The 27341-nt window shown below is 41.5% G+C and overlaps 1 protein-coding gene across 2 annotated transcripts; it reads left to right on the top strand.

The window, feature by feature from the left end:
• The first annotated feature begins 1737 nt into the window (after positions 1-1737).
• On the top strand, positions 1738-25255 carry LOC117486377 (mitotic checkpoint serine/threonine-protein kinase BUB1-like). 2 transcript variants are annotated; one of them, XM_034134796.1, is made up of 25 exons: positions 1738-1898; positions 2736-2795; positions 3901-4033; positions 4551-4747; positions 5039-5079; positions 6197-6276; positions 6536-6677; positions 7762-7880; positions 9363-9685; positions 10863-10903; positions 11064-11162; positions 14104-14214; positions 15016-15097; positions 15258-15333; positions 16300-16459; positions 17085-17151; positions 17457-17946; positions 18229-18332; positions 19345-19628; positions 21036-21136; positions 21929-22090; positions 22548-22705; positions 22843-23020; positions 23424-23530; positions 24531-25255. In XM_034134796.1, the coding sequence occupies exons 1-25, from the start codon at positions 1876-1878 to the stop codon at positions 24718-24720; spliced, it is 3528 nt and encodes a 1175-aa protein (XP_033990687.1). In that variant the 5' UTR covers positions 1738-1875; the 3' UTR covers positions 24721-25255. The 2 variants fall into 2 exon arrangements, with proteins under 2 accessions (XP_033990687.1, XP_033990686.1); XM_034134795.1 differs by having other exon boundaries at positions 17457-18006; positions 18091-18332.
• The last annotated feature ends 2086 nt before the right edge of the window (positions 25256-27341 follow it).

Here is a 27341-nt window from a genome sequence, read left to right as displayed (position 1 = left end):
TGAGCGTGTGTCGAGTAATCCCCGGTAATCCCCGAAGCTTTTTGTGAAGAAGCATCAGCATGTATCGAGGTTTGTATCGTTTTGGGCCAGTGACGTCATCGATGACAAACGAAGCCTCGCTGCCTGTCGATACCACGTGACTGCTTCAGGAAGCGATTCAGATCGGTTGAACCGTTGAACCACAACGCTCATAATACCCATGGATGTATAATAAGAACCATATTACCCCTCCTGTACCCGGGCCCGGTGACACGATGGAATTAAAAGAGCTCAGACCCTCACTTATATAGAGGTCGGAACATGTCGTATAAATAGATACAAGCATAAATAAATGTAGGAATAAAACATGAATAAATAAATGAATAAATATGGTGTAGTGTTTTCAGGGAGATTCAGCGTGTGTGCTGTGGCTCAGCTGGAAAGCAGTTGACTCTCGACCGCAGGGTCCCTGGTTCAACGACTGAACAATACATATTGTTTGTTGTTTATAAAAGCTACAGCTAAATGAGATAATGTAGTTAATAAATGTATTCTTTGATATGGTTTAGCCTTTCTCAGGCTACAACATGGTTAAGTTTACGAATATTATTAAGGAATATAAATCCCTCTTTGCAATGTTTACCAGCCTCCTTAGGCTTTTCAATCACAATCATTCAACTGGAATAAAAACAATATTGTTAACATGAACATATGATTTAAAGGTGGGGTAGGTAAGTTTGAGAAACCGGCTCCAGATACACTTTTTCTTATATTCCATGGAATGCTCTTAACATCCCGATAGCAATGAATATCTGAAGTGCTTTGACAAAAAATCCATAAATAAATATCATCTGTGGAAGCTGTAGTACTGTAAAAAGCACGACCAATCATCTGAGCCGGCCCGGCTAAAATAACTGGATGGCCTACCTGCCTGTCAGCCTTCCATCTGTGCACAAACTTATCTCGTGCCCTCATTGGTCATGTGCGCGTTCGTGTGTGTTGGAGGAGGGTCTCTGTAAGGAAGTGGCAGATTTTTTCCGGCTGTGTATTTTCAAATTCTAGCGCACTCGAGCCGTTTCTCCAAAATGACCTACCCTACCTTTAATGTTCGTTGTTTAGAGTTATTCTAAGGCTTTACTCATTGGGAACTCGGTATGAGATAGAGCACACTGTTGAGATGTCCAATCTGCCTGTTTTACACACTTTGACCAACAGGGGGTTTGTGTTCAAATGAAGCCCATGATGAAGCCTCATGAGATGAACCCTTTTGCGAACCAATTGGCTGGAAAGCTTCATAAGGCTTCACCTCGCCATCACTAGTTTTTGGCGGATTGCAAAGAACTTTAAAGCTGCATACCGCCACCTACTGTACATGAGTGTGATTGATAGGCCTACTGAATATTGAGATATTGTGAATGGGGGAAATATATTGATTTATGGGGCTTGTTATCCTTCATTATTGATATATGTTTGACTGTTTTGGGTATTTTGTTTATGTTTTAATATGTATATCGTTATTGTAATCCATTTGTATTTACTTCTCCTTCATGTGCAATGTCTTACCTCTGCTGCTGTTACGGAAAAACATCTTTAATTTGGATCATTTTAGGATATCTTGTGTATTTTTTAATCTTTTATTTCGGTTTTTTACACCGGAACTTCGTCACTCGTGTGGGCGGGGCTTATTGACGCACGTTGGAATTCTCGCGTTGTTATTGGTCGAGCGCGAAAATTCAAATGTATTAGAAACGGCGACACGTCTAGAAACGATGCAAGTCTTCGGGAGAAATTGATGTTTTAAAGCTAAAAAACTACTACAATATAACACTTGACTTTTCGGAAACAACCACAAGACATTCCGGACTTTAAGGACTTTAGTTTCAAACTGAATGCAGAATGGATCATCTTTCTAATATAGAGTAAGTCAGCATTTGTTGTCTTTAACGTTTCCCGGTATGAGCTTGATGCTAACGGCTAGCTCTCTGAATGTAATCAACGTATACAGCAGTGTTGTAAAGTAACTACGTACATTAACTTAAGTACAATTTAGAGGTACTTGTACTTTACATGTTATGCTACTTTGTACTTCTGCTCCACTACAGTTCAGAGGTACATGGTGTACTTGTACTCCACTACATGTATTTAATACCTTTAGTTACTTCACAGATGTGGATGAATGATGTGAAATATAATCAAGTGTTAAATCAGACTTTAGTTCCACCTGGAGTAAATTCACAAGCTACCCTGCAGTATACAAAGTCATTCAAACTAGCTGCACCTTTACCAGCTTTGAGAACACTTTCATGATCAATCATTATAAAACATATCATATATATTATTCTGAAATGGACCAATCTGCACAATGACTACTTTTACTGTCTCTACTTTCACTATATTTTGATGAGAATACTTTTATACTTTGACTTGAGGAACATTTTGAATGCAGGACTTTTACTGTAACAGAGTATTCCTACACTCTGGTACTTCTACTTTTACTCAAGTACAAGATCTGAGTACTTCTACTTTTACTCAAGTACAAGATCTGAGTACTTCTACTTTTACTCAAGTACAAGATCTGAGTACTTCTACTTTTACTCAAGTACAAGATCTGAGTACTTCTACTTTTACTCAAGTCCAAGACCTGAGTACTTCTACTTTTACTCTAGTACAGAGAGTACTCCCCCCCCCCCCTGTTATAAAGTGAATCTCTGTGTCGCTGTCTCTCTTCTTAATGTCCCCTCTCTTCCCTGGTTTAGGGTATTTGAGAAAAGCATGAGTTTGTATACTGGAGACGACCCTCTGGATTCTTGGAGCTCGTGAGTAATCTGAAGTTTAGCTAATGCTTTTTACATTTAAATCAGAATATAAGATAAAAATATCTGTCTGTCTGTGTACTTCTCTCTATAGTGATATCTTCTCTGTGTACTTCCCTCTATAGTGATATCTTCTCTGTGTACTTCCCTCTATAGTGATATCTTCTCTGTGTACTTCTCTCTATAGTGATATCTTCTCTGTGTACTTCCCTCTATAGTGATATCTTCTCTCTATAGTGATATCTTCTCTGTGTACTTCTCTGTATAGTGATATCTTCTCTGTGTACTTCCCTCTATAGTGATATCTTCTCTGTGTACTTCCCTCTATAGTGATATCTTCTCTCTATAGTGATGTCTTCTCTGTGTACTTCTCTCTATAGTGATATCTTCTCTGTGTACTTCTCTCTATAGTGATATCTTCTCTCTATAGTGATATCTTCTCTGTATAGTGATATCTTCTCTGTATAGTGATATCTTCTCTCTATAGTGATATCTTCTCTGTATAGTGATATCTTCTCTGTATAGTGATATCTTCTCTGTATAGTGATATCTTCCCTCTATAGTGATATCTTCTCTGTGTACTTCCCTCTATAGTGATATCTTCTCTGTGTACTTCCCTCTATAGTGATATCTTCTCTGTGTACTTCCCTCTATAGTGATATCTTCTCTCTATAGTGATATCTTCTCTGTGTACTTCCCTCTATAGTGATATCTTCTCTGTGTACTTCCCTCTATAGTGATATCTTCTCTGTGTACTTCTCTCTATAGTGATATCTTCTCTGTGTACTTCCCTCTATAGTGATATCTTCTCTCTATAGTGATATCTTCTCTGTGTACTTCCCTCTATAGTGATATCTTCTCTGTGTACTTCTCTCTATAGTGATATCTTCTCTGTGTACTTCCCTCTATAGTGATATCTTCTCTCTATAGTGATATCTTCTCTGTGTACTTCCCTCTATAGTGATATCTTCTCTGTGTACTTCTCTCTATAGTGATATCTTCTCTCTATAGTGATATCTTCTCTGTATAGTGATGTCTTCTCTGTATAGTGATATATTCTCTGTATAGTGATGTCTTCTCTGTATAGTGATGTCTCCTCTGTGTTCAGGTTCATGGTGTACTTGGAGTTCCAGGCAGCCAGCAGTGAACTGCCTCAGGCTCTGGACCTTCTGGTGAAGGAGTTTCTGAACGTGGAGAAATACGCAAATGACATCCGATATGTCAACTACTGCATCAGATGTGTGAGTCTCTCTGGAATATCACCTGTTATTTTGATAATTGTTAAAGTTCAGGCAAGAGATATGAAAGAAAAGGCGTTGTCAGACGTCTCAAAGATCTACATTTCCTGTTTTTCTTAGTTTTTTTATCACGATAAAGTAAATATGTTGGGGTTTTTCAACGGTGAAGACGTATAAACAAGTCACATTTGACTTTGATACAATTGTGAAGGTATTTTTTTGACATTTTCTGAAAATTAAGCAAAAGATAAATCAATAAAAAACCAATTAGTAACTACCACAGTTTGCTGTTATTCAGGCTTACATGGCCACGTATAGAAAAGCACTTATTTGGATAATTCATCTACCGTTTAAAGTTCATTTTCCTGACAAACTGTCAAATAAAATGCCGTTTTCTGACTTTTTTAACCACCTCACACTCTGAGAAACGGTTGCAGCTCCATTATACATCCGTAATACTTCTACATTTTGTTACCCATACTCAAAGTAGCGTTTCTTTAACTGTCCCTCTGTGTTTCAGGCGAGCTTTTACCCGGACCCAGTGGCCGTGTACAATCACGTTTTCAGTAAAGGAGTCGGCAGGAGGACGGCGGCGCTTTACGTTTCCTGGGCGAAACAGTTTGAGCAGAGAGGGAAGATCGAACAGGCCGAGGATGTTTTCCAGAAAGCTTTAGAGAACCAAGCTCAGCCGGAAGAAACCGTGCTCAACGAACACAGGTACACAGAGAGATGGTACAAGTACACACATCCTTCACAAGTATTTGTACTCCACTACTTCCCACCTCTTCAGGAAACACAGAGAAATACGCACCTGGGGAATAATAAATAATAACTAATTCTTGACTGATTTTATATTTTTTTATATATATTTGTTTTCGTATTCTGGATGGTGGGAAACGGTATTTTGATCTCTCTGTACACACAAACTGAAAGATTGACAATAAAGTTGACTTTTGATTTTGCAATTGATCCATTAAAATATTAATTTAAATGTGATCTGATCTGCAGGCAGTTTCAAATCAGAAACCATATCCAGGCTCCAGTATCAGGTGAGAGGAGTGCTTTACTTTCCTTAAAGGTCCCCTATCATCCTCCTCTTCATCAATATATCACAGGTCTCAGATATATCCAGAGCCTGTCTCTGATTGGCTGAAACACCAAACAGATCATTGCAGCATTACCCATAATCCCCTCTGTTTCAGCCCCGTTTCCAAAGTGCTGATTCTCTGTCTGTTACTTTAGATGAAAATAAGGAGCCCCTCCCCACGCCCCTCTGAGAGACATTTGGTTACAAAGAACTCAATGGTGCTCTAGGAGGAGATTCAGGTGATAAGGTGGGGGGGGGGGTTACCTTGGTTGCTGATTGGCTAATGGTTACACAAGACAAAACATCGTTATGACATCATCAAGTGGCCAAAATCATGTTGATGTAGAAGAGACATGAAGAAGAGGGGACACATGTTGATGTAGAAGAGACATGAAGAAGAGGGGACACATGTTGATGTAGAAGAGACATGAAGAAGAGGGGACACATGTTGATGAAGAAGAGACATGAAGAAGAGGGGACACATGTTGATGTAGAAGAGACATGAAGAAGAGGGGACACATGTTGATGAAGAAGAGACATGAAGAAGAGGGGACACATGTTGATGTAGAAGAGACATGAAGAAGAGGGGACACATGTTGATGTAGAAGAGACATGAAGAAGAGGGGACACATGTTGATGTAGAAGAGACATGAAGAAGAGGGGACACATGTTGATGAAGAAGAGACATGAAGAAGAGGGGACACATGTTGATGTAGAAGAGACATGAAGAAGAGGGGACACATGTTGATGAAGAAGAGACATGAAGAAGAGACATGAAGAAGAGGGGACACATGTTGATGAAGAAGAGACATGAAGAAGAGGGGACACATGTTGATGTAGAAGAGACATGAAGAAGAGGGGACACATGTTGATGTAGAAGAGACATGAAGAAGAGGGGACACATGTTGATGTAGAAGAGACATGAAGAAGAGGGGACACATGTTGATGAAGAAGAGGGGACACATGTTGATGAAGAAGTGGATGTTGCAGAATAGGGGACCTTTAATGACTTCATTGTTCTCCAGTGGATTTTTCATATCCGCCTTTAACTGTTTTAATCCCATGTGTTTCTTGTGCAGCACCAAGTCGTACACCATTGCAAAACTCCAACCTGACAAACCAGATGTCCTCTCAACGAGAACCTGCTGCTCAGCACAAGGTGTGTGACTTTCAATATTATCCGTAACAATTTAACACACTTTATTACACTCGATTCCGATTGGTCGATTGGGTCATTTCAGAGCTCTATGTGACAGTAGTGCAGTATTGTCTAACTGGAAGCAATACGATCATTTTGAAGTTGGGAGTGGAGTCTGTAGTTTGTTTAGTATGTGGCCGCGTGATCAGAGGGATAACTTGCAGCGAGGCCTCATTACTTTTTTTGCAACTCATATATATATCAATATTCCTCCTCTCAGAGTTCGGGCGTTCAGACGGTTTCACAGTATAATACGGAGGATCTGAAGTGTGAAGGATCTGAACTTTGCTTCGAGGAGGTCCGAGCCAGGAAGTACTTTGAGAAGATCCGAGCGAAACAAGCCGAGGAGGAGCGAGAGAGGGGTGAGAACATGATTATAAATCAAACTGCAGACACTAAACATGCTTTTAGTTCATTAAACAGGGGTCTGGAAAAGTATTAAAAGTTGATAGCCTTAATTTTTGCTAAATTGATTTATTAAAAGTATTAAAGGTCCCATGTCATGGCCATTTCCACTGATCATAATTCCATTGTTGAGGCCTACTAGAATAGATTTATATTGTGCATGTCTTCAAACTCACATTGGTTTCTCAAACAGCATCTCTCCAAACTCACATTGGTTTCTCATACAGCATCTCTCCAAACTCACATTGGTTTCTCATACAGCATCTCTCCAAACTCACATTGGTTTCTCAAACAGCATCTCTCCAAACTCACATTGGTTTCTCATACAGCATCTCTCCAAACTCACATTGGTTTCTCATACAGCATCTCTCCAAACTCACATTGGTTTCTCATACAGCATCTCTCCAAACTCACATTGGTTTCTCATACAGCATCTCTCCAAACTCACATTGGTTTCTCATACAGCATCTCTCCAAACTCACATTGGTTTCTCATACAGCATCTCTCCAAACTCACATTGGTTTCTCAAACAGCATCTCTCCAAACTCACATTGGTTTCTCATACAGCATCTCTCCAAACTCACATTGGTTTCTCATACAGCATCTCTCCAAACTCACATTGGTTTTCTCATTCAGCATCTCTCCAAACTCACATTGGTTTCTCATACAGCATCTCTCCAAACTCACATTGGTTTCTCAAACAGCATCTCTCCAAACTCACATTGGTTTCTCAAACAGCATCTCTGTAAACTACGTGTATTCACTGAATTTCACTCTCTGCCTTTAACGGCTCGTTGTAGCTCCAATAGCTCCAGCCCCCCCCCTCCCTGTGAGCACAGTGTGCTCTGATTGGTCGGGACGTTGTGAGTCGCGCTGAGCTCCGTGGAGGTGTTGTTTCCTTGTTAGCGATACACAGCCAAGAATAATCTATTAATATTCCTCAGGGCTGTCCGATTTTCTAATGTGATCATGGTCAGTTTCTGGCATCCCTAGTATGTGCTGGTGTTCGTTTAGTTCTAGCCTTTCTGTTTTGTTTTCTAGATGAGGAGAAGATGAGGAAGAAGGAAGAGGAAGACCAGCAGGCGAAATATAATCTGGAGGAAGTGAACCAGGAGCTGGAGGACTTTGGAGGGTTGAGCGTCCAGCCGGCAGCACACAGGGTGAGCATCTGTTCCTACTGAAGTACAATTACAGGTACTTTTACTTTACTTGAGTATTTCCACTTTATGCTACTTCTACTCCACTACAGTTCAGAGGTAAGTGGTGTACTTGTACTCCACTACATGTATTTAATACCTTTAGTTACTTCACAGATGTGGATGAATGATGTGAAATCTAACCAAGTGTTAAATCAGACTTTAGTTCCACCTGGAGTAAATCCACAAGCTACCCTGCAGTATACAAAGTCATTCAAACTAGCTGCACCTTTACCAGCTTTGAGAACACTTTCATGATCAATCATTATAAAACATATCATATATATTATTCTGAAATGGACCAATCTGCACAATGACTACTTTTACTGTCGCTACTTTCACTATATTTTGATGAGAATACTTTTCTACTTTCACTTGAGGAACATTTTGAATGCAGTACTTTTACTGAAACAGAGTATTCCTACACTCTGGTACTTCTACTTTTACTCAAGTACAAGATCTGAGTACTTCTACTTTTACTCAAGTACAAGGTCTGAGTACTTCTACTTTTACTCAAGTACAAGGTCTGAGTACTTCTACTTTTACTCAAGTACAAGGTCTGAGTACTTCTACTTTTACTCAAGTACAAGATCTGAGTACTTCTACTTTTACTCAAGTACGAGGTCTGAGTACTTCTACTTTTACTCAAGTACGAGGTCTGAGTACTTCTACTTTTATTCAAGTACGAGGTCTGAGTACTTCTACTTTTACTCAAGTACAAGGTCTGAGTACTTCTACTTTTACTCAAGTACAAGGTCTGAGTACTTCTACTTTTACTCAAGTACAAGGTCTGAGTACTTCTACTTTTACTCAAGTACAAGGTCTGAGTACTTCTACTTTTACTCAAGTACGAGGTCTGAGTACTTCTACTTTTACTCAAGTACAAGGTCTGAGTACTTCTACTTTTACTCAAGTACAAGGTCTGAGTACTTCTACTTTTACTCAAGTACAAGGTCTGAGTACTTCTACTTTTACTCAAGTACAAGGTCTGAGTACTTCTACTTTACAAGAGGTCTCTCTACTTTACTCACAGGTAGGCTGAGTACTTCTACTTTTACTCAAGTACAAGGTCTGAGTACTTCTACTTTTACTCAAGTACAAGGTCTGAGTACTTCTACTTTTACTCAAGTACAAGGTCTGATTCCTTCTATCCTTTACTCAAGTTACAAGGTCCTGAGTACTTCTACTTTTACTCAACGTAACAAGGTCTGAGTACTTCTACTTTTACTCAAGTACAAGGTCTGAGTACTTCTACTTTTACTCAAGTACAAGGTCTGAGTACTTCTACTTTTACTCAAGTACAAGACCTGAGTACTTCTACTTTTACTCAAGTACAAGACCTGAGTACTTCTACTTTTACTCAAGAACAAGATCTGAGTACTTCTACTTTTACTACATGCTGATGTGTTTTTATGAAAGATAACTCCTGTCCCCTCTCTGCTGCAGCGCTCTGTTGTGGAATCAGACCCCGGTTTGTTCCCTAATATTACCCAGCATGCATCAGTGCGTCCTCGTCTGAGCAGCAGACGCTCTCTGAGTCTGAGACTTCACACCGAGCCCACCTTCATCCAGGAAGCCTACTCCTCTTCCTCAGAGGGTTCCCAGCATGCACCTGTCCTCGCTGACAGGAGCGTGTATTTACCACAATCCACAAATTCTGAGCAGAAGATGAACGTGTCGCTGCACGGACCAGCATGCACCTCTTCAGAGGTTTTCATGCAAGAGAACCATCAGGAGAACCATCAGGAGAAGAACCACGACACACAGCAGTGAGTAACTCTACTGTGACATGACTCCATGCTTTAAAGAGTCCTCTCCTGCTGATGTTCAGGTGTATATCAGTATGTAGTGTCTCTACTTTAAAGAGTCCTCTCCTGCTGATGTTCAGGTGTATATCAGTATGTAGTGTCTCTACTTTAAAGAGTCCTCTCCTGCTGATGTTCAGGTGTATATCAGTATGTAGTGTCTCTACTTTAAAGAGTCCTCTCCTGCTGATGTTCAGGTGTATATCAGTATGTAGTGTCTCTACTTTAAAGAGTCCTCTCCTGCTGATGTTCAGGTGTATATCAGTATGTAGTGTCTCTACTTTAAAGAGTCCTCTCCTGCTGATGTTCAGGTGTATATCAGTATGTAGTGTCTCTACTTTAAAGAGTCCTCTCCTGCTGATGTTCAGGTGTATATCAGTATGTAGTGTCTCTACTTTAAAGAGTCCTCTCCTGCTGATGTTCAGGTGTATATCAGTATGTAGTGTCTCTACTTTAAAGAGTCCTCTCCTGCTGATGTTCAGGTGTATATCAGTATGTAGTGTCTCTACTTTAAAGAGTCCTCTCCTGCTGATGTTCAGGTGTATATCGGTATGTAGTGTCTCTACTTTAAAGAGTCCTCTCCTGCTGATGTTCAGGTGTATATCAGTATGTAGTGTCTCTACTTTAAAGAGTCCTCTCCTGCAGATGTTCAGGTGTATATCAGTATATAGTGTCTCTACTTTAAAGAGTCCTCTCCTGCTGATGTTCAGGTGTATATCAGTATGTAGTGTCTCTACTTTAAAGAGTTCTCTCCTGCTGATGTTCAGGTGTATATCAGTATGTAGTGTCTCTACTTTAAAGAGTCCTCTCCTGCTGATGTTCAGGTGTATATCAGTATGTAGTGTCTCTACTTTAAAGAGTCCTCTCCTGCTGATGTTCAGGTGTATATCAGTATGTAGTGTCTCTACTTTAAAGAGTCCTCTCCTGCTGATGTTCAGGTGTATATCAGTATGTAGTGTCTCTACCTTAAAGAGTCCTCTCCTGCTACCTCTTTTCACCCTCTGTCTGAAACCAGAGCTGCTCTGATTGGTTAGCTGGCCAGCTTTGTTGTGATTGGTTAACCAGTTTAGAGATCTCCATGCCAGTGCACAGAAACCTTTAGAGAGAGCCTCTCTAATTCCTCTCTCTCTCCTCTCCTCAGGGAAGCTGCTCGCCCCCCAGAGTTTGAGGAGAGGCTCAACAGTGAGTACACCCTGTCTCTGTCTGTCTCTCTGTCTGTCTCTCTGTCTGTCTCTCTGTCTGTCTCTCTGTCTGTCTCTCTCTCTCCCCCTGTCTGTCTCTCTCTCAGTGTCTCAGGAAGTAACCTGTAACCTCTCTCTCTCTCTCCCTGTCTGTCTCTCAGTGTCTCAGGAAGGAACCTGTAACCTGTCTCACTTCACCCCCAACTCGTCTCTGGGCTTCGTTCAGGCGACTCCCACCGTGAACACCAGAGAGGCGATGGGTGAGCCGACGCTTCAGAATCACTCCTTTAGTTTAAAACCCTCAGATGCCCTGAGAGTGATGGACCCTACTCTCTTCCATAAGTGGGTCTAAAAGGACCCGTATTAGAATAATATGTGTTTTTATGTCATTTTTGTCATTTTGGTTAAAAAAAACACTTGTATAATATTTAGTATTATATTTTCCCGTAGGATCCCATAGGAAATGCATGCGGGTCAGTTTTGACCCACTTATGGAAGCTTGGGGTACTAATACAAAAACCACAATTTCTTAAAATGTAAATTTAAAATGTGAATGGCATGATATCCAAAACATGTTTTTTGAGGACTAGCTGGAATATGAAATGATACATTTTTTGAATTACAAAGATACTTTAAGAGAACCACCTCACCGGGTCCACAAAGACCCACTCATGCATCTGAGGGTTAAAGTAGAGTTTAGCATGAGAGGGAAACTCCTTCTGCTCAATAGTGACAGCAGTAGGGATGGGTACCGAGGGCTGAATTATTAAAGACCGTGGTACCGTTAAGCTCCGACGTTATCGGTCTTTTTATCGGTACTTGAGACATTTAAAACATATCTCATGTGTATTATTGTTACACACACATTATATTGCAGTTTTAGTGTTTCTAATACGCAGAAAGACTGTAAAATGCGTCTATAATTATTTTCAGTATTTCCGATCTCTCTCGCCCGCCTGCTTGCGAGGGGGCGGGGCAGTTTACACACACGCAGCTGCTACATGCAGCAACACACACACACACACACACACACACACACGGCTGCTACATGCAGCCACACACACACACACACACACACACACACGGCTGCTACATGCAGCCACACACACACACACACACACACACACGGCTGCTACATGCAGCAACACACACACACACACACACACGGAGGAGGTGGCGGAGAGAACGCGCTCCGAGGTGTGGTTCAACTTTACCCGTCTCGATGTGGACAATGCTCGTTACCTAAAGTGCAATAAGAGTTCAGCATGTCAGGGCGGTAACACGAGCAATTTGTCTAAACATTTAGCAAAAGTGCACCACGTTCAGACGGAGAAATGCACCGGGTTGGACTGTCTCTCTAGTAGCTCTGTAGCCCCATCCACGAGTAACGTTTCCACGTCAGGTGATATGTATGCTAGCAGCAACACACGGAGCTAACTCAATGATTCAAACATGGATTAATGATTAGAGGGAACGGAGTTATTTAGTTTGTTAAAGTTTCAGATATTCTGTTTACAGTTCTGTCATCACATTATTTAATACCATTTGTTAAAACATTGTTGTTTCTTTTGATGTGAAATATTATGTATTTAATTAAAATAAAAAGCAATGTTAGTTTTGTTCTCAATTTGTTTAGTTAGTTCTAGGGATGTCCCGATCACCTTTTTTTGCTCCCGATCCGATTCCGATCATTTGATTTTGACAATCTGCCGATACCGATTTTTCCCGATCCGATCTTTATGCAATGCATTAAGAGAAAAAAAAGGTAACAGATAACGGCTGGTCATCCAACGCGATGAATTCAGCTATCTTGGCTGTTATTCTTTTGGCCTTTTCACTGTTTCAATTTTATAATACTTCCAAACTCCTGACATTTTCTCTGTCCCGACTCCCGAGTCACCGGCTGAACGTAGCCTCTCGTTACACCGGCTGAACGTAGCCTCTCGTTACACCGGTTGAACGTAGCCTCTCGTTACACCGGTTGAACGTAGCCTCTCGTTACACCGGTTGAACGTAGCCTCTCGTTACACCGGCTGAACGTAGCCTCTCGTTACACCGGCTGAACGTAGCCTCTCGTTACACCGGCTGAACGTAGCCTCTCGTTACACCGGCTGAACGTAGCTCTCGTTATTCACGGCTGAACGTATCCTCTCGTTACACCGGCTGAACGTAGCCCTCTCGTTACACCGGCTGAACGTAGCCTCTCGTTACACCGGCTGAACGTAGCCTCTCGTTGACACGGCTGAACGTAGCCTCTCTTTACACCGGCTGAAACGTAGCCTCTCGTTACACCGGCTGAACGTAGCCTCTCGTTACACCGGCTGAACGTAGCCCTCTCGTTACACCGGTTGAACGTAGCCTCTCGTTACACCGGCTGAACGTAGCCTCTCGTTACACCGGCTGAACGTAGCCTCTCGTTACACCGGCTGAACGTAGCCTCTCGTTAGCTTACTGCTACTATTAGACACTGCGCCCACTCTGTTGCCAGATTTGAGAGAAATAAGCAACCAGGTCTATGAAAACAAGCCCAAAAGAAGCAACACATACATGATGTTGTGTCATTTTAAACCAAAACTAAGGCCTCAGGATGACTTTAAGACGTGAACATGGTCATTTTTGTTTTGTAACATTAAATCAAATAATAAAATAAAAAAAAAAAAAAAGAATTCCCGATCCCCGATCTTTTGAAAATCACGTGATCGGATCGGGACATCTCTAGTTAGTTTACCTAATTTTTCTCTCCAAAAGAACCGATAAAAGTACCGTTAAAAGACCGGATCGATAAGCGGTATCGATAAAAGTAGTAGTACCGTTAAAACCTCAACGATACCCATCCATCAATGGTGGGGTAATCAGACTCAGAATCAGCTTCATCACCAGGTAGGTTAAACACGTACGAGGAACTTCACTTGATGTCGTGGTGCGTACATAAAAGTAAAAACGTAAAAGCTATCTTACCGTACCTCTACCACGGGACTAAGTCTCCCGTATTGATTCAGGACATTTCGGACACATTTCTCTGTTGAAAATAGACACTCTCAAACATCCCTCAAAATGTCCAACCCCGTCTTGCTCTCTCCTCCTCCTCTCCATCACAACAAAGTGAACCATGTTCTGTAAGTGATGAAGTGTGCTCCCTTTCCTCCAGGTGTGATCATGGACATGTTCTCTAAGTGATGAAGTGTGCTCCCTTTCCTCCAGGTGTGATCATGGACATGTTCCAGGCCCCAACGCTCTTCCAGGATCCGTTCAACAACACGTCTGTTCTCCACGCCGCGGAGAACACCTTTGATGACGGGTACCAGAGGAATGGTAAATATGCCTCTCAACACTCCATTTATTTATTTATACACATTACACACACAGGGGGGATATACATGCACACACACAACCAGATATACATGCACACACACAACCAGATACACATGCACACACACAACCAGATACACATGCACACACACAACCAGATATACATGCACACACACAACCAGATACACATGCACACACACAACCAGATATACATGCACACACACAACCAGATATACATGCACACACACACCAGATACACATGCACACACACAACCAGATATACATGCACACACACAACCAGATACACATGCACACACACAACCAGATATACATGCACACACACAACCAGATACACATGCACACACACAACCAGATATACATGCACACACACAACCAGATATACATGCACACACACAACCAGATATACATGCACACACACAACCAGATATACATGCACACACAACCAGATATACATGCACACACACAACCAGATATACATGCACACACACAACCAGATATACATGCACACACACAACCAGATATACATGCACACACACAACCAGATACACATGCACACACACAACCAGATATACATGCACACACACAACCAGATACACATGCACACACACAACCAGATATACATGCACACACACAACCAGATACACATGCACACACACAACCAGATACACATGCACACACACAACCAGATACACATGCACACACACAACCAGATATACATGCACACACACAACCAGATATCCGGCGCCAAGGTTAACGTTTTTACTACATTTCTTCGTTTTTAAGGAGGCGCCTCCTCGTTCTGTGCTCCCCCGACCGCCGCCCCGTTCACCGTCTTCCAGGACGACACCGACAAAGAAAATGGAAGGTAAATATAAAAAACCCCACTCTGAACGTGTTTCATTACCAGCTAAACACGTGACAATACTTAAAAAGATTACTTATGATGTGTTTTTCTTTGATTCTTCAATTAAATTAACGTTTTTATTAATTATTATTGTTGTGTTTTTTTTGTTGCCCTTTTGTAGTACTGCTGCTCCCTCTGTGGTGAAGTCTAAACCAATCAGAGCTCTCGCTGAAATCCCTGTTTCCAACAAACCCAACGTGAGTTCAGAGGTCACATCCACACCGTACTCTCATCATAGTTTACTGAATACTATGGCAGAAACATCTAAAGGCGTTTTACCGCACTGTCTCTGTGTAATGTAAGCCTGTTTTATTTTTAAAGTATACATTTGAAAAGGAAAATAAATCCTAAACACTTATTGTTTTTCAAAACAGCAAAGCAAAAACATTTTTATTTATTATTTGCGTACAAAAGTCCAACAACATGCTTATCCTTTATTTGGCTTGATTATTGTAATGATCTATAAGTTAACATTTCTAATTTGTGTGGTACTGTTATATCAAACAAGACACACAAGTTCATTTTTAAAGCACAGGAAGCTGGAAATTCAATGTTTTCCCTCAAAATTCAAATTTTTTTCCCTGAAAATGTTGATTTTTTTTCTCAAAATTCAGATTTTCCCCTAAAAATTCTCATTTTGAGTAAATAGTCATGATTCGCAGAAAGTCATAATTTTGAGAAAATAATTCAGAATTATGAGGAAAATTCTCATTTCCCCCCAAAAAAATCTAAATATTTCCAAAAAAATTCTGATTATTTTCCTCCGAATTCTGTCATTTTTTCTCCAAATTATGACTTTCTGCGAATCATGACTATTTACTCCAAATTCTGATTCTTTTCCCTCAAAATTCTAAATTTTCTTTTATACTTTTTGTTTCATATTTCCCCCCTCAAAATGATCTTATTTTTTCCAAAAAATCGGACATTCTGCAAATCCTCACTATTTTCTCCAAATCCAGATTTTATTCCCTCAAACATTTTTTATTTTGAGGACACTTTAGTTCAGATCTTGGGTGTGGCCTAATCCTCCTCCGTAGATATCAACTACATTTAGAAACAGATGCCATCATATTTATTTGAAACATGTTTTTACATAAATATTATCCACGCCCTGTCTGGCCTCGGTTCTGGTCTGTTTTAACTTCCTGTGTGTTTGTGATCAGGAGACCGACCTGATGCCAGATGAGAGCACGATGTGGGGTTTCAACTCCCTCCACTCCCTCGCTCCCTGTCCAAACAGCACCACTGACTTCGCCTTGTTGGCCCAGTTCGTCTCCACGCCGTTCACCAACAAGATGACATTCAACTTCCTCGCGGACAAAGGTACAAAAGTGGAGCAGGGCAGAAAACAATCTCTGTGTCAAACAAACATTTAGTTCAGCAGGATCGTCTCCACATATTAACACCTCTTTATGATTTCTGAAGTAAAAAGCTAACGTTGGGCTATAAAGGAACTACAGCACGGTCACATGACTTCACGTCACCACCGCTAAGCTAAAGGTGGCTAATGTTGGGCTATAAAGGAACTACAGCACGGTCACATGACTTCACGTCACCACCGCTAAGCTAAAGGTGGCTAATGTTGGGCTATAAAGGAACTACAGCACGGTCACATGACTTCACGTCACCACCGCTAAGCTAAAGGGGGCTAATGTTGGGCTATAAAGGAACTACAGCACGGTCACATGACTTCACGTCACCACCGCTAAGCTAAAGGAGGCTAATGTTGGGCTATAAAGGAACTACAGCACGGTCACATGACTTCACGTCACCACCGCTAAGCTAAAGGTGGCTAATGTTGGGCTATAAAGGAACTACAGCACGGTCACATGACTTCACGTCACCACCGCTAAGCTAAAGGTGGCTAACGTTGGGCGTGATGACGTTTAGTCGTCTCATTTAGACACAACCGCTATGTTCTTGATGATAATGTATGTTTTTCCTCCAGTGAGTAACTGTGATGGTGGAGACGCTGAGGACGATGCTTCTATCAGACGTCCGACGATAAAACTCAGGTAACCTGACATATTTTAAGTGTGTTGTTTTTGAAGAATGTTTGCTCTGCAAAGTGTCTAGGGGTCGTTCTATAAATAAAATGTATTATTTAATTCTAATTTGTATTATTTAAATGTTTCCCCCCCCCTCCTCAGCCCCATCATGGAGCGACACTAACTTCAGTCTAATATATTTGAAGTGTCTTTAAGTGTCTGTTATATATTTTAATTGTCCTTTAGTATCTTTTATATATATATATTAAGTGTCTTTTTTATATTTAAAATGTGTCATTTTTATGAATTTTTTATTATTTCTCCCTCCTCAGCCCCATCCTGGAGCAGAGCCCGTCTGACGACACTGACTTCAGTAAACTGGCTCAGTCCTCCGGGGGTCACGGCACCATCGTGGGGGAGGGTCTAGCCCCGCCTCCTTCATCTTCATCTTCATCATCTTCCTCCAGCTTAGTGAACCCCCCCCCTCCCGCCAAGCTCTCCTTCAGGGAGCAAACCCTCTGTCCGCCAGACGCCTCAAACTGGGACGTTTACACCAAAGAAGAACCCTTCACCATCATGGAGGATTCACAGAAACCCCCAAATCTGGAGAGGGTCCAGAACCAGGTCCAGAACCAGGTCCAGGATCAGTTCCAGAACCAGGTCCAGAACCAGGTCCAGGATCAGTTCCAGAACCAAGTCCAGGATCAGTTCCAGGATCCAGAAACCCTCTGTCCGCTAGACGCCTCAAACTGGGACGTTTACACCAAAGAAGAACCCTTCACCATCATGGAGGATTCATGGAATACCCCAACACTGGAGAAGGTCCAGAACCAGGTCCAGGATCAGTTCCAGAACCAGGTCCAGAACCAGCTCCAGAACCAGGTCCAGGATCAGTTCCAGAACCAGGTCCAGAACCAGGTCCAGGATCAGTTCCAGAACCAGGTCCAGAACCAGGCCCAGAACCAGTTCCAGGATCAGTTCCAGGATCAGTTCCAGGATCCAGAAACCCTCTGTCCGCTAGGCGCCTCAAACTGGGACGTTTACACCAAAGAAGAACCCTTCACCATCATGGAGGATTCATGGAATACCCCAACACTGGAGAAGGTCCAGAACCAGGATCAGAACCAGGCCCAGAACCAGGTCCAGGACGTCCCCATGAGTCCGGATTACATGCCAAAACCAGACTGGCTGGTCCTCAGGAGCCCAGAGTGAGTATATAAAACACAATACATACAAACAGATCCTTAAAGGTCTCCTATCAGGCTATTTGTCGGCATACATTATCTCAGATATATAAAAATATATAAAAAGCATGTCTCTGAAGTGTTTTGCTCAAAAAACCAAACAGATCATTCTAGCCTCACCCCCCTCTATTTCAGCTGTTACTAAAGAGATGGTTCTGGGTCTGAAGATTTAAAAAAAAATTAAAAAACGTCTTCTTTACACATAAGGCGCTTTCCCACCGGAGTACTTTTCCGATATAGTTCCGAAAATTTGCGTTCACACCAAAAAAATCCGGAACTAGAACTTAGTTCATGAGAACCTTTTCACCCCCTTTTCCGGCCGGGGACTTGGGGTGGCAGTATACGCCGTGAAGTTGTTTGCGGCCTGCCAGTAAACCCAAAGCAGCAGAAGAAGAAGAAGTGACGTCAGCGGCTTCATTTGCGTAATCCACCCTCAGGGACTTATTCCGGTGTGAACGCGATCTGTACTAAGTGCATGAGAACTAAAGAGTTCTGATGAACTAAGTACGGCAAAGTACTCTCCAGTACAGGTTAGCTCTGAGTGTTAGCATGCTAATGTAAACACAGACCATATTACTTCCAGAACATGTCTCATTGTTTCTGACAGCAACATTTCTGATTGGCCCGTGGCTGTAAAGCCCGCCCACATTTTAGTAATGTGGTCATGACGCAGCAAATCTGGATCAGCTCCGTTGTTCCCCCGTTTTTAGAGATGTGGGTACGGAGGAAAAGAGAGAGGGGTTTATTTCCTGACACTTTGAGAGTCTGCTGACACACCGGGGACACACCGGGGACACACCGGGGACACACCGGGGACACACCGGGGACACATGGTGATGTAGAGAAGACATCAGAGTGCATTTTGCATAATAGGAGACCTTTAAATGTCAATAAAAAGGGAACTTTTAAGATCTTTAATGATAGAAATCTAATATATTAAAGCTAATATGCTCTCGTTTCTCCACCAATGACGCAGCTACCATCAGGAGCCTCGGGGGGGTTCTGACCTGGACGTTTTCCATAGTCCTCCCATAAAGAGGATTGCCGACGTTCCCATGAGCCCGGAGGCGTCTTTTCTGCACGATGAATCCATGACGAGCCCCGACAAGACGCAGGGGAACCTGGTCTCAGATCCCTGGGACGATGACCTGATCGCAGGGTTACTTTTCTCGCTCAACCCCCGTGTCACATCTCACCCTCGCTGCATCACATGGCAGTGCAACGTTCCCAACATCTCACCAAAATCCACCATCAGCATGGGTGAGCATCCACTCATACTGATCTACACGTTTAATATATCCTCATGGTAATGGAAATTGTAGTACCGCCTTTTGGCCACTAGGAATATTTTCCTCAGAGTACAGAGTACTTCCTGGGGGCTTGATTCACACCTTGATTTATCCCGTGTTACTCGTGCAACTTCAATATTGGTGTCTACTTGTGTCACTCAAACTCGACGCGCTGGCGAGAAGGCGGGGCTTATCTCCATGTAGATACCAACAAGAAAATAAACATATTTTGCCGTGATGTTATTATAACACACGTATACCGATTAGTATAAACCAGTAGCTGCTTCGTACACAATCACGACAACGTCATACAGACTTTTCTCCAGTTTCTGAACAGATATGAGGAACTGTTAGCTTTGTGTGCTAACAGCTAACGGCTGATGTTTTGGTTTTCTGATTCAATGTCGGTGACAACAGGCTGAGATCCTCACCGCTGATTGGCTTAAAGAGACAGAGTCATGCAGATGTATTGCTATAGTTGAAAAAAATGTTACGCCCGCGAATGAAGCGTAGCCACGTCATTAATTTCATTTTTATTATTTTAAGTGTCTTTTATATATTTTAAGTGTCCTTAAGTGTCTTTTATATATTTTAAGTGTCCTTAAGTGTCTTTTATATATTTTAAGTGTCCTTAAGTCTTTTATATATTTTAAGTGTCTTCTGCCACCAGGGCGAATCCGTGTGTTTAATATATTTTAAGTGTCTTTTATATATTTGAATTGTCCTTTAGTGTGTTTTATATATTTTAAGTGTCCTTAAGTGTCTTTTATATATTTTAAGTGTCTTCTGCCACCAGGGCGAATCCGTGTGTTTAATATATTTTAAGTGTCTTTTATATATTTGAATTGTCCTTTAGTGTGTTTTATATATTTTAAGTGTCCTTAAGTGTCTTTTATATATTTTAAGTGTCTTTTATATATTTGAATTGTCCTTTAGTGTGTTTTATATATTTTAAGTGTCTTCTGCCACCAGGGCAAATCCGTGTTTAATATATTTAAGTGTCCTTAAGTGTCTTTTATATATTTTAATTGTCCTTTAGTGTGTTTTATATATTTTAAGTGTCCTTAAGTGTGTTTTATATATTTTAAGTGTCTTCTGCCACCAGGGCAAATCCGTGTTTAATATATTTTAAGTGTCCTTAAGTGTCTTTTATATATTTTAATTGTCCTTTAGTGTGTTTTATATATTTTAAGTGTCTTTTACATATTTTAAGTGTCTTCTGCCACCCGGGCGAATCTGTGTCTTTGCATTGACTTTAAATGTTATCACGTCGTGCAAAATATTCGATTTTCTGGATGTATTTTAAACATCCTTAAAGTGTCTTGGAGGTGAAGAGAAGATTGAAATGAGTTGAACACTAAATCTGTCCTCCTCACAGGAAAGGAGTCTCTGAGAGTGGACTGTGTTCTCGGACAGGGGGCGTTTGCAACCGTCTACCAGGGCACCGACCTCATGACCTCTGAGAAAGTGGTGCTGAAGGTAAACACCCGCCTTTTCACGCCCATTATTCGGCATAAATAACCTTTATATGCCCACTGCACACTCTCAGTGCATTAGAGTGGCTTTTCATCTGCTCCATGTTCATCCTATACAAATATAATGTATATAAAATAATGTGTTATATTACATTATTGCCTCTGCATTGGATTATTATCGAATAGGGTAATAACTTCATAATTAACTACGTCTGAAAGCAAAAGTCTAGGCAAATAATTGCAAGTCTCTTCAGTGCGCATGCCACAAAATGAGATGCATTGTGGGACATGTAGTTTATGGGCAACGTGCTTCTGTAAATTGCAAAGACTGTCGAAAAGTGCCGTGTGTGTATATCAAAAATTTTTTTATCAATTCCTATCAAAACATTTTTCTCTTCAATACATACAGTTGACCTTTCTTAATAAAAGTCTGAGTGAATCCCCCTCAATGTTCTGCTGTATGGATATTAAACTGGATGTAATTACGTGTGTGTGTGTGTGTGTGTGTGTGTGGTGGTGTGTGTGTGTGTGTGTGTGTGTGTGTGTGTGTGTGTGTGTGTGTGTGTGTGTGTGTGTGTGTGTGTGTGTGTGTGTGGTGTGTGTGTGTGTGTGTGTGTGGTGTGTGTGTGTGTGTGTGTGTGTGTGTGTGTGTGTGTGTGTGTGTGTGTGTGTGTGTGTGTGTGTGTGTGTGTGTGTGTGTGTGTGTGTGTGTGTGTGTGTGTGTGTGTGTGTGTGTGTGTGTGTGTGTGTGTGTGTGTGTGTGTGTGTGTGTGTGTGTGTGTGTGTGTGTGTGTAGGTTCAGAAGCCAGCGAACCCCTGGGAGTTTTACATCGACTCTCAGCTTGATGCGCGGCTGCCTCTCGGTCTCTGTCAGCTGTTCGGCCGGCTAAGCTCCGCCCACTTGTTCCACAACGGCAGCGTGATGCTGGGCGAGCTGCACAACTACGGCACCCTGCTGGTAGGGCAATACTCCATTCTGATTGGTCCATTTAAGGGCTGGGATATAGCCTGTGAAGTCATATCAATCCACAGAAAGAAGTCCCGTCATTGATCCTGCTCTCATCATTGATCTGCTCTCATCATTGATCTGCTCTCATCATTGATCTGCTCTCATCATTGATCCTGCTCTCATCATTGATCTGCTCTCATCATTGATCTGCTCTCATTGATCCTGCTCTCATCATTGATCTGCTCTCATCATTGATCTGCTCTCATCATTGATCTGCTCTCATCATTGATCTGCTCTCATCATTGATCTGCTCTCATCATTGATCCTGCTCTCATCATTGATCTGCTCTCATCATTGATCTGCTCTCATTGATCTGCTCTCATTGATCCTGCTCTCATCATTGATCTGCTCTCATCATTGATCTGCTCTCATCATTGATCTGCTCTCATCATTGATCTGCTCTCAGAACGCAGTGAACATCTACAAGACTCTGAGTGACAAAGTGATGCCGCAGCCGCTCGTCATCTACTTCAGCGTCTGCATCCTGAAGATGGTGGAGGCGCTGCACGGCGTCCAGCTGATCCACGCCGACATCAAGCCCGACAACTTCATGCTGGGGGAGAGGTAGTACAAATATATATATATATATGTGTGTGTGTGTGTATTATTACCAGAGGAGGGAGAAGTATCCAGATCTTGTACTTGAGTAAAGTAGAAGTATTCAGAGTGTAACAACAATGGTTCCTGTGCTTGTGTCTCAGGTTCCTGGAGAACCGGGGTTTTGATCTGGAGAGCGTGGATCACGGTTTGGTTCTCATTGATCTCGGCCAGAGCATCGATATGAACCTTTTCCCAGAAGGCACTGCTTTCACCGGAAAGTGTCAGACGTCCGGCTTCCAGTGCAGCGAGATGCTGAGCGGGAAACCCTGGAGCTACCAGGTGAGAGACGGGAGAACATGTGATAGACGGGAGAACATGTGATAGACGGGAGAACATGTGATAGACGGGAGAACATGTGATAGACGGGAGAACATGTGATAGACGGGAGAACATGTGATAGACGGGAGAACATGTGATAGACGGGAGAACATGTGATAGACGGGAGAACATGTGAGAGACGGGAGAACATGTGAGAAACAGGAGAACATGTGAGAAACAGGAGAACATGTGAGAGACAGGAGAACATGTGAGAGACAGGAGAACATGTGAGAGACAGGAGAACATGGGATAGTAAATAATAGCCTTTATTTACAGGCAGAAAAAGTGAAAAATAACCAGCATTTTTATTCATTAATTTAATGCAGGTTTCTCTCGAGGTCTCACTGTTTGTTTGTGTTTTCAGACGGATTACTTTGGGATAGCAGGCACGGTGTACTGCATGCTGTTCGGGACGTACATGCAGGTGACGAGTGAAGGCGGAGAGTGGAAGACTAACGGAGTATTCAGAAGGTAATTCATTCGTAAAGATGGTGTGTATACAGATGATGGTGAAGGTCAGATTTTGAAGGTAAATAGTGAATGAACAGCTGATGTGAAGGTGATGTTAAATACAATGTCATTCATCAAATGCTAAATATAATATACCATCAGCCTTGTTCTTGTATACATTTGATTTCATCTTCAATCCTGGTTTGCAAATGTGATCTGATCTGGAGGATGGGAAGAAAGTAGGATTTAGTTGTGTCACTTTCCTAAACTATCAACTTGGATTGTAGAAGTTAGCTATTTACTTTACAAGCTAGCTAACGCTGCTATCTATCTAAAAACCAAAAACCTCTCTTCTGTACGTAGCACTTAATGCTAATTAAGCTACTTAATGTCTGCTATCTAACAAGCTAGTAAGCGAATGTTATCTATCTAGCTAGCTATCGCTAACTTTTTGGCTCTGGTCATTTAAATTAAGAGTTATGATTTAATATATCTATAAGAAGTACTTTATTGATCCCAATTTGGGACATTTTTGGTAACATTTGGTGTTTCTAACATAATGGCTAGCACACTAGTTGGCTAGCTTACGTTAGCTTCTTATCTATCAATTTAGATAGTAGAAGTTAGCTATTTACTTTACAAGCTAGCTAACGCTGCTATCAATCTAAAACACGAAAGACCTCTCTTCTGTACGTAGCACTTAATGCTAATTAAGCTACTTAAGCGTCTGCGATCTAACAAGCTAGTAAGCGAATGTTATCTATCTAGCTAGCTATCGCTAACTTGGTGGCTCTGGTCATTTAAATCACAGTTATGATTTAACCCCCTGTGGTTAGACCTGAGATGAGAGAAAAAGTACTTTATTGATCCCAATGTGGGACATGTTTGCGTCGCAGCGGCATACAAAGACAAGGCATTGCACATTAAACATTTAAAAAGACTAGAAATAAACAATCCAAAGTGTAAACATCTCAAAATAATTAATCATTGACGTGTGATTTTGTTTCCTCTTCCTCCTCAGGAACCCTCACCGCGACCTTTGGCTGGATTTCTTCCACTGTCTCCTGAATTCCCCCCCGATCGGCGCCCTGCAGAAGCTCCGCCTCCAATTGACCTCCGTCCTGCAGCAGAACTACAGCAACAAACTGCCCTCTTTAAAGAGCCGGCTGACCGTGCTGCTGCTGGAGAACAGGAGAAGTGCCAGGAGATGAGGAGGAGATGAGGAAGAGGAGGAGACCAAGATGTCTTCAGAGTTTAACGTTAACCCTTTTAGAGAAGATCAGAATCTGTACAATGTAAATATTGTTTGGTTGCTTTTTTTTGTGTGACTTTTTTATCTGCTCATGTTTGTTTGTCGTTGGAGTTTATTGCATTTTGTTAAATAAAATAAAACGTGATTTTAGGAAAAAGTTTGAGAGATTTTTGCTTTGAAATTTGGAGCCACGTTCAAATCTGGAAAAACCCTTAAATTCAGGCTCAATATTATTTACCCTTTGCATCCATTCATTTTTGAGACGTTTTCTTTTCCCTGATACCCATTATTTATTGTTCTTTTTTATCCATTTGTATTTATTTGTATGTAGTCATCAGAGCCAGCATGCTGATCATATTGTTAAAAAAATCTTGTAATTTTCAATATTCCTTACTTTATAAATATATATTTTTTTTAAACTCTGATTCTACTTTCTATCTTTACAGACGATCATTGTTTGTCTTGCAGAATATTGGTTAAATTAAAGTACCACTCTTTTTAATAAAGTACATCTCATTTGACCACCAGATGTCACTAAAGTCATGTTTTACTTCTTCACAAACTCACTTTAAAGGTGGGGTAGGTAAGTTTGAGAAACCGGCTCGAGTGCGCTAGAATTTGAAAATACACAACCGGAGAAAATCTCCCACTTCCTTACAGAGCCCCTCCTCCAACACACACGAACGCGCACATGACCAATGAGGGCACGAGATAAGTTTGTGCCCCGATGGAAGGCTGACAGGCAGGTAGGCCATCCAGTTATTTTAGCCGGGGCCGACTCAGATGATTGGTCGTGCTTTTTACAGTACTACGGCTTCCACAGATGATATTTATTTATGGATTTTTTGTCAAAGCACTTCAGATATTCATTGCTATCGGGATGTTAAGAGCATTCCATGGAATATAACAAAAAGTGTATCTCGAGCCGGTTTCTCAAACTTACCTACACCACCTTTAATGTTCAAAAAGCTCTTTATTGTTCTCATACTGCCTGTGCTGCAGCACCTCTTTTCACCCTCTGTCTGAAACCAGAGCCCAGTCTGCTCTGATTGGTTAGCTTTCTTTAAATAATTAAGATTTTCGAAAATCTGAATTATTTTCCCCAAAACTCCGACTTTTCTTTTCAGAGCCCAGTCTGCTCTGATTGGTTAGCTGGCCGGCTCTGTTGTGATTGGCTTAGAGATGTCCCGCCCCTTAGCTTATCACGTGCAATGTGTTGTGAGAGTGTGGCTGTTTCTCAAAGTCGAGGACGCTTCCTTGGTAGGACATGTCCTTCCGAGTCAGGTCCTTCAGAAGCGAGGCAAGAATCCTGGCATTCGGAGAACGAAGAATGGAACAGGCTAGCGAGTGTGCAGGTGTGCGTCATATGAGAGGCCCCGCCTTACATTTTGGAAATTGGTCCGTGCGCAAAGCATTGTGGGGATTTTAAGAGCGCGGAGGATACACAGGGTGTTTCTCAATGTCGAGGAAGGCTGCTCCAGAGCCACTATTTCAAGCATACTACGTCATCGAGTGCCGCCGAAGGACTGTTCCAATGTCCAGGATACTTGGAATTCTACCGAGGCCGGCGTCCATCGTTGCGGAACATTTCGAGTCTGCACATGTGTATCCTCCGCGGTCTTAAAATCCCCACAATGCTTTGCACACGGACCAATTTCCAAATCTTTGGCAGAAATCGCGCTCCATTTAAGGCGGGGCCTCTCATATGACGCACACCTGTTAGCCTGTTCCACCATTCTTCGTTTTCCGAGACTAGGAAGGATTCTTGCCTCGCTTCTGAAGGACCTGACTCGGAGGGACATGTCCTACCAAGGAAGCGTCCTCGACATTCAGAAACACCCACTGGGGCATTCTCGAAATTTCCCGCAACGAAGTACGCCGGCCTCGGTAGAATTCGAAGGATCCTGGACATTGGAACAGTCCTTCGGCGGGATTCGATGACGTAGCATCCTTGAAATAGTGGCTCAGGAGCATCCTTCCTGAGTGAGGGAGATAAGTGTGTGAAATCAGGGTGTGTTAATGTCAGTTTTCCTCCCACACAAACAGGTTCAGACCCGTCTCTAAATACTTCAAAATCCTCCTAAAAGAAACCCACACATCTTCCAAATGTCGTCGCAGGAAAGACAAGAAACTTTTTCCACTTTATCTCACTAACTAGAACTTAGAAGAGTTTAGATAATATAAAAGTACATTTACAAGCTGAGAAACACCCTGAAATGACTCTAACGCAGACTCCTTCACGTATTAATAACCCTGAACATTGGTTTAAAATAGGATAAGATATAATGAACACAGATGTATAATAAAAGGGGAAATACTGGTACGAATTAAATGCATTTTAGACTAACTCATAAAAACTGGCACTAATTTAAAGCATTGTTGCCTTGCCACATTAACATTTAAAGTGTATTTAGTATATGCTCAATATACCAAAATAAATATGAAATTAGCTGTTTTTTTGCAGTTTAAATATATCTTTTCTTTAATAATTATTTATGTTTTATTTATTATATTATTACATTTATATATATATATATTATTTTTATATATTATTTTTATTATTATTAATTATTTTGTATT

The sequence above is a fragment of the Trematomus bernacchii genome, unplaced genomic scaffold (genome assembly GCF_902827165.1).
Source record: "Trematomus bernacchii unplaced genomic scaffold, fTreBer1.1, whole genome shotgun sequence".
Taxonomy (NCBI): domain Eukaryota; kingdom Metazoa; phylum Chordata; class Actinopteri; order Perciformes; family Nototheniidae; genus Trematomus; species Trematomus bernacchii.
The sequence above is the reverse complement of the archived record's forward strand: the minus strand, read 5'-3'. Positions and strand labels throughout refer to the sequence as shown.